The sequence below is a fragment of the Lipotes vexillifer genome, unplaced genomic scaffold (assembly GCF_000442215.2).
Source record: "Lipotes vexillifer unplaced genomic scaffold, Lipotes_vexillifer_v1.1 scaffold90, whole genome shotgun sequence".
Lineage (NCBI taxonomy): Eukaryota > Metazoa > Chordata > Mammalia > Artiodactyla > Lipotidae > Lipotes > Lipotes vexillifer.
Genome location: NW_006782310.1, coordinates 3,659,562 through 3,672,423, shown reverse-complemented (window position 1 = coordinate 3,672,423; position 12,862 = coordinate 3,659,562). Strand labels below are relative to the sequence as shown.

Genomic DNA, 12,862 nt, shown 5'->3' with positions numbered 1-12,862 from the left:
CTCTTTCCCAACTGACTGGAGCACTTAAGATGATGCTCTTTCCTAAATCGTGAGGGTAAAAACGCTTAGTTAGTACAGCATCCTGGCATAAAGCAGAAGCAAGACAGAGGGAAGGAAGATGATGCATGTTACATCCAGATGCCTGGAAACAAGGCTACAGGTGTCGGCTTACTTCACAGGCTGTACATGCAGCAGTAGCAGCTTGAGCAGACAAAGCTTCAAGCACTCTATAAAAAGAAAATTCTAGGGCTCCCCTGGTGGAGCAGTGGTTGAGAGCCCGCCTGCCGATGCAGGGGACACGGGTTCGTGCCCCGGTCCGGGAAGATCCCACATGCCGCGGAGCGGCTGGGCCCGTGAGCCATGGCCACTGAGCCTGCGCGTCCGGAGCCTGTGCTCCGCAACGGGAGAGGCCACAAGAGTGAGAGGCCCGCGTACCGCAAAAAAAAAAAAAAAAATCTAACAAGAAAACAAAACCCTGATCTTTAAGATCTTCAAAATAAAGGCAATTAAAGGGAAGAAGTAGCTTTACTTAAACTCGTATCACAAGCATCAGGGCTTTAAAATCATAGTTTTTCTCTACCAGAAGTTTGCCCTGATTAAGGGGAGACATTTTTGCTGTCGGTCCAGCGTGCCCAGAGGGGAGCAGTGTTTCCACCGCCTGGTGCACCGGCATCTTTAATGGGTTTGTTTATGTTCTGCTGCCACCACCAAATTCCCCACAGGGAATTTTGGGGAACATTGTATTCTAGCATGATCCACTTGTCTTTATTCTAAACAAGTGTCTAGAATGATTCAACGTCAGGAATGAAAATGTGTGTCCAACACATTTGGAACAATACAAAGATACTTATGCTCCAAGGGTTTGACATCTGTCACTTATTTCCCTAACTGTGAACCTTCCTGCTCTTCCTTCTGACTCCTTGAGTGGAGAGAGTCCTTCTATCTTTCTCTTTTAAACACATCTCTTTGGGGGGGAGATATTTCTCTTGCCTGCGCTCTTACTTTAAACTTCGGGCATTGTGGTAGGCAAAATCCTAGGATGCCCCGCCTCCCCCCACCCCAAGGTTCCTGGCACCCGGAGTGCACATACCTTGTCTCAGTTATCCAATCAAACACTAATCCAGGTACTGCTGTGGGGAATTTTACAGATGTAATTATGGTCCCAAACCAGTTGGCTTTAAGATAGGGAGAGGATCTGGGTGGGCCTGACCTAATCACATGAGTCCTTTAAAAGCAGAGAGTATTTTTCTGGCTGGTCACAGAGGAGGCAGTCAGAGAAACACATGGAAGAAGCAGCAGACATTTGAACTCTGAACGGCCTGTGGGGAGCCATGTGGCAAGGAATGTGAGTGGCCTCTAGGAACTGAGAGTTGTCCCCAGCTGACTGTCAGCAGCAAATGAGGACCTCAGTCCTTCAGCCATAAGGAAATGAATTCTGCCAACAGCCAGTTTACTTGGAAGAGGACCTGGAGCCCTAGATAAGAACCATAGACCCAGCCATCATTTTGATGTCAGTCCATGAGACTCTGAGCTGAGAATCCAGCCATGCTGCTTGGGTTTCTACCTACAGAAACAGGGTAATAATAAACGTGTGTTGTTTTCAGCTGCTAAGTGTGTGGTCATTTGTTATGCAAAGATAGAAAACTGACACAGGCAGCCAGAAATCCACACTTAAAAATGAGGCAGAGATGAGGAATATGCTGGTACACTAGCTTGAAGAAAAATGAGTGGGATATTAGCATTTGTTAATGCAGGCTACTTTTGCAGTGTAAGACTAGTCACTTGGCTGGTGAAGAATGAATCTAGTGGGGCATATTCATTCATTCATAGGAGAGTATTTATTCAGGACCTAGCACATAGAGAGCATTCACTTGGGTTAATTTTGCAGTGTTAGAGAAACATTTAGGTAAATAGATAACTGCATTTTTTTTTTTTTTTTGGTTCACAAGAAATCCTGAAAGAAGTTTAGAGATGTTACAGACAAAAGCATGTGTTCTGACTTTAAATTATATCTGAATGAAGGATACTTTTAAAAAATGTTTCATTTACTAGAGGAAAGATATTTTGAGAAAGCCAGATGCAAATGTATACCTTTTGTCCTCTTTTTCTTTTAAACAAAATTTTAATTCAGTTTGAATTGATATGAGTGATAGAAAGAAAATTCAGACTGTAACCAGAAGAACTGGTGCAACATCTGCTGTGGGTGTGGAGGATAGGATCCTCTTGCCTCCTTACTTTTTTTCCCCACTATTAAACAGGAGGGATTAGAGATTTCTGATTGATTTCTCTTGTTGCCTTTCATTGTTCATGAACTTACGGCTGCGTTTCGTTGACTCCAAAGTAATTTCTGAAAAAAGATCTGCTGACATCACAGGGTATCTGGGTCATTTACCATGTCAATGCTGACCGAGGAAATAATGTTCTAGTAGAAGACCGTTATTTGTTCAAAATAAAGGCTGAGATATTGCCATTTTCATACATGCTTATAAATGGTATATAGGGTTTTTATTTTGTGGAAAGTCACCAGGACACCTGGAAGCTAAAGAGAAGGCTGCTGATTAGGAAGGAGTATTGGGAATATTATTGTATTCTCCCTTCTGTCCCATTCCTCCTAGAAAATAGAATAGCTGAATTTTGTCTCCTAGTTTTTAGACACATTCATTCCTTTATTCTGTTAGAGAATGTGCTAGCCATGACAGGGGAGGGAAGGCAAGACAGGGTACAAAGATGAATGGTAAAGGGAAAAGCTGATTCGGAAAATAGAGCCTATGGAGAAAAATTGAAGAAATGAAGAACTTTTGCCTGAGGGAAAAAATGATGGGCTTTTAAAAAAAACTTGAAGTATAGTTGCTGACAATATTATATAAGTTATAGGTGTACAAAATAGTGATTCACAATTTTTAAAAGTTACATTCCAGTTATAGTTATTATAAAATATTGGTTATATCCCTCATGTTGTACAATATGTCCTTGTAGCTTGTTTCATGCATAATAGTTTGTACCTCTTACCCCCCAGCTCCATATTGCTCGTCTCCACTTCCCTCTCCCCCTGGTAACCACTAGTTCTCTAGTCAGTGAGTCTGCTAAAGATGGGCTTCTTACAACTTTTTTTCTAGCAGAGGTTACAACTTTTTTTTTCTAGCAGAGGTTGGTAAATGTTTTTTGTGGACCGAGAGGCACCACCATATTATATAGTAGTACTGTGTAGATACTATGTAGAGAAAACAAGTTTCCACAACATTTTTACTTATGAAATTAAAAATATAATAACTGAACCCAATTTTTAAAAAATGCACATCTACCGATGAAAAGAATAGAATTATTTTGGGGAGATAGCATTTTGCTTATTTGGGGTCACAAGTTAGTGTTCCCTATTATCAAATAGGTTGCAAATACTCATCTGTGAAAACTATTCTTAGTTCACAGTCTATACAAAATTAGATGCTGGGCCACATTCAATCCATGGGCCATGGTTTTCTGGCCTCTCCTTTAGAGTTTTTTAGAACACTGACAGCGAGTTATTCTCAGCATCTGTCAGGAATTGTATTAAACAAAATGAACATGAATGTCAGTGATAGGAATCAATATTCTAGAAACAGAGTAGGCAAGCGCTGTGGGGAAGAAAATATGGGGAATGAACTAACTCTTTTGATCTTTGAATTTAGACAGAAAAGAAATCTCCTAAAAGTCTATACATTCCATGCTATACCCAGGCAATATTTATTTTTTCTAGGTGATAACTTTACAAGTGTCAGTTTTTATGTTTTTTCTTCCATTATGTAGTTTTAAAGCTTACTTTTGTTAATGTACAAAATAAATTTTACCTGTAAATAAGGTCTGGGCCTAAAAATAAACAACCTGTTCTCAGTTAAGGTCTATTGATTTCCATGAAGTAAATACAATGTAAGAGTTTTCGATAAAACAATGCACTTACAAGCACACTTTCTGGATTTTTTTCTTATTTCTTTTATTGTAGAGTAAAACTCCATTATTAGGTACCACAATTTATTGTGGGTTAGGTTTTATTGCAGACAGAAATTATCCTTCTCTAATACAGGGGTGTATATTCAATGTTGACTGATATGTCACAACCACCAGTGTTTCTGGTTATCTTCCTAAAAGGAAGACTTCAACTGTGATGAAGATAAACCAGGCTCAACTGTGTTAGCGTTTTGCAAGTACCTCAACATCACGACTGCTACATTTTTTGTCAGGAAGGAAAACTCAGCAAACACATATAGTACTTGCATTTAAGCCTTCTGATCAAGGTAGAAACAACTTTAAAATGAAACTTAATTTTAGCAGAGCTCTCAACACATGCTTGTTCATCTGCCTTGAGCCTTACTTTTGTCTAGCTTGTATAGAATGTAATATCTTTCTTCCTTCTAAAAATGTATGATATTTATAAGGTACATTGTAAAGCAAACAGCACTTCCCTAAAGCCTACTAATTCTTTAAGGCTCCGCCCTTTCCAGGAAACTCCTGTCAGCAGCCCTCACACCCAGGTCAGGGCACTGCCTTCTTGGTGGTCCTACACTCTATGTCCTTATTCCTAGCATTATACTTCCACACTGTTTTATACGTTTGTTTAAAAATCCATCTATCTAATTAGACTTTGGGCAAGGTTAAGGCAGGGATCACATCTTATTCACCACTGTTCTATCCTTGGTACCTAGTGCAGTGCAAACCTACAGTAGGAACTCACTATAAGCTTCCTAAATTAAGGGGTAAATGAACGAATGCACTGAGGGGCAACTAGACAAGGATGGATCAACGCTGCTTTCCAAGAAGGTCACTGTTTTCTCCACTGTTTTCCAAGAGGGTGAATGAAACTATGACATACCTCTGGATATAGAATAAGGATGAGGGCCAGAGAAGACCAGGTAATGGAAAACGAGGTGCCCAAGAATGAGAAAGGGGCTTTATCGGAGAGTAGGAGGAATGGGAAGTGGCCTGTGGGTTGCTGGACCCAGTTAGGGCAAACAGTGTGAGCCCTTTGTAATGCTGGCTGCAGGGTTGCCAAATCGATGTGGGTTTTTTTTCTTTTCTCTTCCTTTCCCTTTCTTCCTTTGATCTGTCTTTCCTTCCTCCCTTCTTTACTTCTTTCCTTCCTTTCTTTACCTTTTAATTAATTAATTTGCTCATCCTTACCATTTTGTAATGTCTTTTTAAAATTCCCCATCTCTACTGAAAGTAGTCTAAGGAAGGCTCTGCGTGGCAAAGCTTTAAGGGGACAGAACTCCCTCTATATTGAGGGCCACTGGAGTGGTAATGAGGAAGGAAAGTGGGAGGATCCCAGCACTTTTTCATTGCTGAAAACACAGAAATTCTTCCTTTTGTTTAAATATGGGTGATGGGGCTGAGGGGAGAAGGAAAGATTTTCTCCTGTGGGAGCATTTTCCTTGTCCTTTAACACCAGTCCCCGAAAGGGCTTTTATGACTTATCAACACCCAAGACTGCAAGTACAACCCCAGATTCCTTCCCACATCTGTACTGTTCTTCTCACGGCATTTTGGGGGACTGGTTTAGCTTCCTGTGAGGAGTCAACACACATCTTTGATATATGACCCACCTAAGTTTTTTCTCCCTTCTTGTCCTGCCCCATTTCTAGCCACTGGGGCTAGAGAATAAGCTGTAACTTGAGGAGCAGACGTGCCCTGCCCACCTCCACAGTCATGATTAGCTGTAAACCCAGGAGCCTGCAGCTGGGGGGCGGGGTCTGTCCAGGGCCCCAAGAAGCATCTGTCGGAGACTCTGGGAGGGTAGAGATATGGACATGGCTGGTTTCTACATTCACCAAGTGCCTAGTCCCCCTGCCACATATTCGAGAACTATGTCTATGTATGCAGGAGAACGTTACGGTTTTCATTTTTAAAATTCACCTGATACTAATTGAGAATGAGAACAGTTATTAATTTTTTATAGCAGTCAGTTTTCAAAAAAGGAAAGAGTAAGCTCATATAAATGAACTTTGAAGCAATATATTTTCCAAGAGAAAATGGATGTGATAACCTGATGGAAGCATTGACCCGGCAAGGAATGTGAACCTGCTCACTGTGAATAGTGAGCTAGATTGCTGCTTACATGTTAAAAATTTGGGGAAAAGTTGAAGCAAGCTTCTTTGTTTCTTTAAGTATTGTCTCTTCTCTTGTTATTGTCTGATGTAGGCAAAAGTAGTTAATACTCTGATACAAAGGGCTAATTTTTGTAGTTTCAGAAAGTAACTTAAATGTTTTCCAGGAGCTTGTAGATATTTTCCTATATTTGTAAAGGAACTATAAGGAGGACTTAATGTTTGATATTTTCTAAGATCTTTGAAACGATTTTGATGGTACTGCATTTATAATACCAAAGCTAGAGAAAAGAAGAAAACCATCCATCCAGATTTAAACCATTCCAAGGGCAGGATTATATACATATCCAGAGGCTCATCCATTCCAATACTTTAGCAGTTGAGTCATTAAGCCTTCAGAATTACTTGGGTACAGTCTTTCTACCATTCATGCATCATAATACTCTTTTTACTGTTGTATAAACATATTTTTATCAATACTTGCAAGAAAGCCTACTTTTAATAAACTAAGTAACAAATGTAAACTATAGGATTCATGAGGGTAATTAGTCCAAACAACTGGCATACTTACAATTGCATTTCTTCTGAACAAACCTCAGCTTGCATGCTGTTCTGTAGGTGGAGAGTCGGATGCGATCCAGATCTTGAGCCCCTGGGGGGAGAAAAACGTATACATGTGGTGTGCCATGTGTGTGGAAAGAAAGTGATAATGTTTATAAATAAAACAACTACAGATCTAAACTATACACTTAATTTGATTTTTATCGTTATTAGAATATAAGTTTAACTTTAAGACTTGTAAAGGTCTGTCCCATATTCCTCAGGTTCTGCGGGAAGGCAGCACATGTATCCAGCACGGAGATCAGGTTATTGACTATGTTCATGGGCCAAGGGACACAAACTCAGCCCTGTGGTGTCTACTGCTTCTGAGAACAGTCTGCTCAAGCTGTGACTTAAAACAGTTAGATGATACCAGATAGTAACATCATCAAATAATCATTTTAAGTGGTCATTAGAGCATGGCTGTGAGGTGAACACAGGCTGAATGTTGGTCATCTTTTCTTTGTGACTTTAGGCCAATTGTTTTTAGAAGCTTCAATTTCCTCACCTGGAAGATGGGACTGACAACAATATTACTACTTATTTCATAGGATTGTTAAAAGGATAAATGAGTGCCTATAACCTACAGCGCTGGGAACACTACCTGGCACACAGTAAGTGCATCATTATTACTCCTGTCTATCTTGCAATGCTTCCTGTCAACCTCAGAGGAGACTCCTTTCTAAGAAACAACCCCTGCTATTTCTGACACTGTGGCTTCCAGTTTCTCCCTAACATAGCGGGTTCCCCACATTCTTGAACTACTTTCCTCATCCACTCCTCTACTCAAGAATCCAGCATGGATTCTGATGCCTGCAGCACCAGGGCTGAATGTTCAGCTCAGAATCCAAGCCCCTCTGCAGGCTCTTTCTATCCTACGTACCCCACCCCACAACATTTCCCACTGCTCTCTACCCCCGAACCTCTGCCGGGCTTGGGCCGGTCTCCTAACCATCCCCTGCAGATGGGCTGCTTGTTAAATCGACACCTGAGTTCCTGGCCATCCTCCCACCCTCCTCTGACTGGGCTAATTTCTAGGACAGAGTAGACTTTCAACAAATGTCTGTTCTTCTCTACTTCTAACTATTTGGCTTTCTTCAAGCCCATGTTTATGGTGCATAACAGATATTAAGGCACATGGCTATATTTTGACATGTATTGAACCTTCTTTTTACCAGTAAATGTGCTACAGAAATGCGTTAGAAGAGTTAGGGCAGCAAGTAAATGAACCGGCCTAGAAGCAATTATATTAGGAGGCCAATTAAGTGCTTTCCTAATGAAACTTGGGATCAATTAGCAAGTGTCCCTCACTGAGAGCATTTATCATTCCCTCACCTCAAACTGATCTCTTTAGGTTCATAAAAAATACTATCAATACTTCTATTACTCTATGGTGTTATGAGGCAGATCATTAAACATTCATTCTTATGAGAGTTTATTACTTGACAAATAGACTCATTGACACTGAGTGCTCGAAGGATCAAAGAGGTAGGACTTACCCTCACCCAACGCAGGAATTTGCCTAAACATGTTCTCAGTAGATGGACATTTATCCAGTGTCCATGTAAGATTATTTCCAATGATAGGGATGATTATAATTTAGTGAAAATATATGAGCTTTAAAGTCAGTAACTCTTAATCTTTCTCTTCCTTGTTGTGTGAACTTTGACAAGTTTTTACTTGCCATCCGATTTCTTCATCTACAAAATGAGGATAATGGTATCAACTTTACCAGCTGGTAACCTCTGTGGCTGGTACCTAGTGAGCACTTAATAGCAGACAGACCTCCTTATAACGTTTCAGGTGTCATTTCTGAGCACCAATAAGTGATAGAAATTTCTTTTTTATATTTGGGCTTTAATTTGCCTCCTTATAACTTCAATCCGTTTGATCTGGTTTCCCTTCTGGAGCCATATAACCTTTTCTCCCTGTCTATTATAAACTTGATTAATTTATTCCGCAAAGATTGGGAAGCAGCTATCACGATCATCATTAGCATCTTCATTACCATCTGGACATTATGTACAAAGGTCTCTGTCATCACAGAGTTTCAAGTTTAGATGGGGAGGTAGCTTATCCTTGACCTTCTTAGGTTGAAGATGTCCAAGTCCAAAGTCATTTCAAGTATCAACACAATGTCTACCACAGAGCATGGCACATAATGGGCTTCAATACATGGATGTTGCTATTATTCTCATTATCATCCGACACGGTTTGGAGACCAGACCCTTAAACATTCAAGCTATCCTGTCCTACGGTTGGCTAATACCTCCTTGAAATGAGATATACAAAATTGACCCAAATGCCACAGCTATCGCCTCACCTGTATGGAATGTATAGAATACAATAGTTACCACCATTGATGAGGACATTTACTGATGCAATTTTTTCATAGATAGCTCATTCTTCTGGCTCTTATTAAGCTAGCAGTTCATTTTAAAAAGCTAGCTTTTAAAAATCATATGCACTTTTATTAAGTTAGGTCTTTTCTATTTTCTATTTAAATGCTTATTTGGGGGCTAAAGGTAGGACTTCATATGCAATCTTAGTTTCTTTTACTTTTTAGCTCATGCTTCTACCTTTCTGATATTTAAAAAATTTTTGATTTTGTCACTGGCATTTCAAAGGGCCTTCCCAGTTTCATGTCCTCTATAAATCTGAGAGGCTTATGTGGGAAATGAACTCTCTAGGATGCTGGATAACCAGAGATACAGAGACCATCAGAAATACATGAACGCTAAATCCTTTACCCCTGGATGAAGATGTACTTTTAGTGATGCTGAGTTTGGCTCAATAATCAAGAGAATCTCAATATCTGTAAATAATCCTTTAAAAGAAGACATTAGAGACGTAGATGATTTGTGTAAGTTCTTCAAAAATAATGATTTAAGCTCCAGGTATAAAACGACTGTGATGCAGTACACGATTAAATTTCTTAGTTCCAGCAAGACCTCATCCTCTGAGAAGAGAAACTCTGGCTCCTCTGCTCCTCCATCTCATAGAGGTCCTAGGGGGCATCTGGCAAAGGTGCCGCTCTCCAGGATGCAGTAAAGAGGGACATAGAGATGATGCTTAGGGTCAGGAGTGTACTGACTGCTCTCCTCTGCCCATCACCATGTGGACTCAACTGACCCTCTGTTTTGTTCAAGCCTCAGGAAGGGGTCTGGAGGTCTGTCAATGTCTCCAGTTTGTGAAAGTTCTTCCTGGCTGAGGATGTAAGCCCTAAATATTAAAAGGGATGTGGTGAGCTGTGAAGTTTAGCTTTTCAGATACAACAGCCCATTGCCTCACATGGACCATGTAAGTGGCAACCATGGGATCCATCATGGATTCTGGAACCCAAAAAAGCTGTACTGAGACAGGCTGGGCAGGTTCTTGCTCCATTTACCCACCTTGTTTAAAATAAATTTGTCTCTGGCCCAATAAACCATGAACTTAGTTCAGTTTGACATGTGTTGTCTCTTCTTGAAAGTCTATAAATGCATAGCCTACCTTGAGAGTAGTCTCATGTCTACTGTGTCCAAGTCGCTGCCTAAAATCTAAGACCTGACCAGGTCCACAGAGTCTTCCAGAATATAACTGGAGGCTGTCCTCCAAGTTGATGGATCCATTACTTATTCCTCCAGACATGGTCACAACATGGTTACAATCCCTACCTAATTGTACGAAGATCCAGTTCACGTTTTTCCAACGCATGCACAACCTAAGAGACTTTTGTTAGTATCTTGCTGAAATTAAGGTTCATTTTTATCCTATGGTATTTTCCTGAGCTAGCAGTCTAGTAACCTTATTAAAAAGGGAAGTTGGCTGACTTAATTCATTTATAAAAAAGATGGAATTTGGATAAATGAATAAGGAAATGAGGTCAACAGAGTAATCATTATTCTTAGCATGTTGAAATGTCTAGGATTACCACTATATTTTGTCCATGTTCTGAAAAAAAAATCCATTTTATCTTGAAACCTACATCAAATTTACACTCTATACTCTCAAGAAACTAATAAAAAAATAGTAATAAAAAATAGTACAGCACTTCCTTATTTTTTTGCAATGTCCTCTTAATTATTTCTCAAATTTATAGTGTCTTTTCCATTATTATTATATCACTGGGCTATAATTCTTTAAAACATGGAGACTTGACTCATCTAAATAATATCTTAGATTAGATTTGCTTCATAATTATATGGTGGGGGCTGGGGGTAAATAATTAAGGGTAGAGATGAATAGTATTTTCTCTACTTCTGTATATATTTAAAACTTTTCATAAGAAAAATTGAAAGCTAATTCATTTAAGGCAAGTTGATGCTCTTGCAACATCTCCTCAAACCTCTCATACTCAGGTCATAGCTGGAAAAAAATGATAGAGAGGAAAGCAAAGATGCAAGTTCAGAAATTCTGACTGATCACATTGTTACCTTCTGCAAATCCTGTTCTTCCTTTCTTTAGCTCTTCTTTTCAAGATTTTTTCTCCTCCCTCTGTCCCTTCCTTCCTCCTGCCTTCTTTCATTCCTTCCACCCATCCATCCATCCATCCATTCATCCAGCAAGCCAGCCATCCAACCAACCAACCTGTCTTATCTACTTTTTGGCTTTAGCTTTGTTCATTACACTTTGAACAGTTTCACACAATTCATATGTTTTGCCTTATATGTTTTCATGGGTCATTTATGAAACCTTTTATAAAATCATTCAGATTCTTAAATTTCTTACTCATTTTTCAAACTCACCCAACAAATATTTATAGAATAAAGATGAAGCCTATGAACTCTGTGTCTAAACTCCTTTTCATGCTTGATAACTGACTGGATGTGTGTGTGTGTATACGTGTGAGAGAGAGAGAGAGAGAGACAGACAGAAAGAGAGAAAGAGAGGGAGAGAGAGCAGGCAAAGGAGTTTTGGGGTCAAAAATAATGCTCAACTTTTTACCTTAGACAACTCAGTGGGATGGGGTGGCCCTCATTGAGCTAAGGTACCAACAAGGGGGAACAGGTCTGTAGGTGTGGGAAGATGAAGGGTTTAGTTTTGGGCTTACAGAGTTTGAGTTGCTTGTGGGGTGTCCGAGTGGAGATACCCAGTGTCAGTTGGATATTTGGATATGGAATTCCTTAATATGAACTATATTCCAGGAATTATTAATAAACATATAAAATGTACCAATGTGCCTTAATTGAGCCAGGACTGGGAATATTTCCCAAGAGGAGACTGTGTGCACAAGTAGGGCTATTCCACATTCTAGGTAACAAAATGAGGCACAAATTTGGGGTTAGAAACTTCCTCCCCACTTCTGAACAACGCCCTTGGTAGTCGTTCAAGGACTGTGTGGCTTTGGAAATACTGGAAAGGGGCAGTCTTGGTGGGACATTACTTTGTTATGATGGGGAGTTAATGGAGCTAACGGTGAGCCTATCTCAAGGTGCTTCATCAGCAGAAGATTTGACAGTGAGAAGCCAAGTCTGGAAGGGACACTGACTTTACATACTGACTATTCTGGATAAGCTGGTTCCTGAGAACATGGGGTGCGGTTTTGAAGGACACCTTGAACACTTGAGAGCCATAACAATAACGGTGAAGCCTTGAGAGAAAGTCAAACTATATAGGGAGAGAATCGGTCAAGAACAAAACTTTGGTTAAAATCTGACTTCAGGGCGTCTGGAGGCTACTAAGAGACAGAAAAAGAGAAGTAGAGTGGTCAGAAAAAACAGGAGACCGGACTACAATGGTGACATAAGGAAGAATTTCCAGAATGGTGACCCATGGTATTGACATCCCCAAAGTGCTGAAGAGAACGAGAAATGAAGATGAAAGTGAAAATAGTCACTGTATCCACCATGGCTCATGGGAGTGGGATCATTAACGTCATTTCCTTGAATTTTTGAAATCAGTTTTCCTAAAACTCATAGTGTGCATTGCAAAATCATGCTTCAGGTGCCATTCCAACTATGCACATGCTGGCTGCTCTCAATATTCTGAAGAAGGACGGTCTGCCTTTGAACCACTCAACAGTGTTTGTTGAGCACCTCCATTTGCCTCCCTTTGGTTTCTGGTCCCTCCTCCACTCAGAGCCCACTGGTATCACTCTGCTTTCTCCCCAGGACCTTCCTCATCTTGTTAGGCAGGCTTCCATGTTCTGAAAGAATGTTTTCCAATCATTTCCCTCCCATTAAAATCTACTTATTCTGTGCTCTGAG

General features: G+C 40.1%; 1 protein-coding gene across 17 annotated transcripts in view; it reads right to left on the bottom strand.

The window, feature by feature from the left end:
- DTNA (dystrobrevin alpha) overlaps nucleotides 1-12,862 on the bottom strand; it is a 393,226-nt gene that overhangs the window by 107,897 nt on the left and 272,467 nt on the right. For all 17 annotated transcript variants that reach the window (XM_007455181.1, XM_007455187.1, XM_007455193.1 and 14 more), the window contains one exon: nucleotides 6,646-6,726. In XM_007455181.1, coding sequence (XP_007455243.1) covers nucleotides 6,646-6,726 — 81 coding nt within the window. The remainder of the gene's footprint in view (nucleotides 1-6,645; nucleotides 6,727-12,862) is intronic.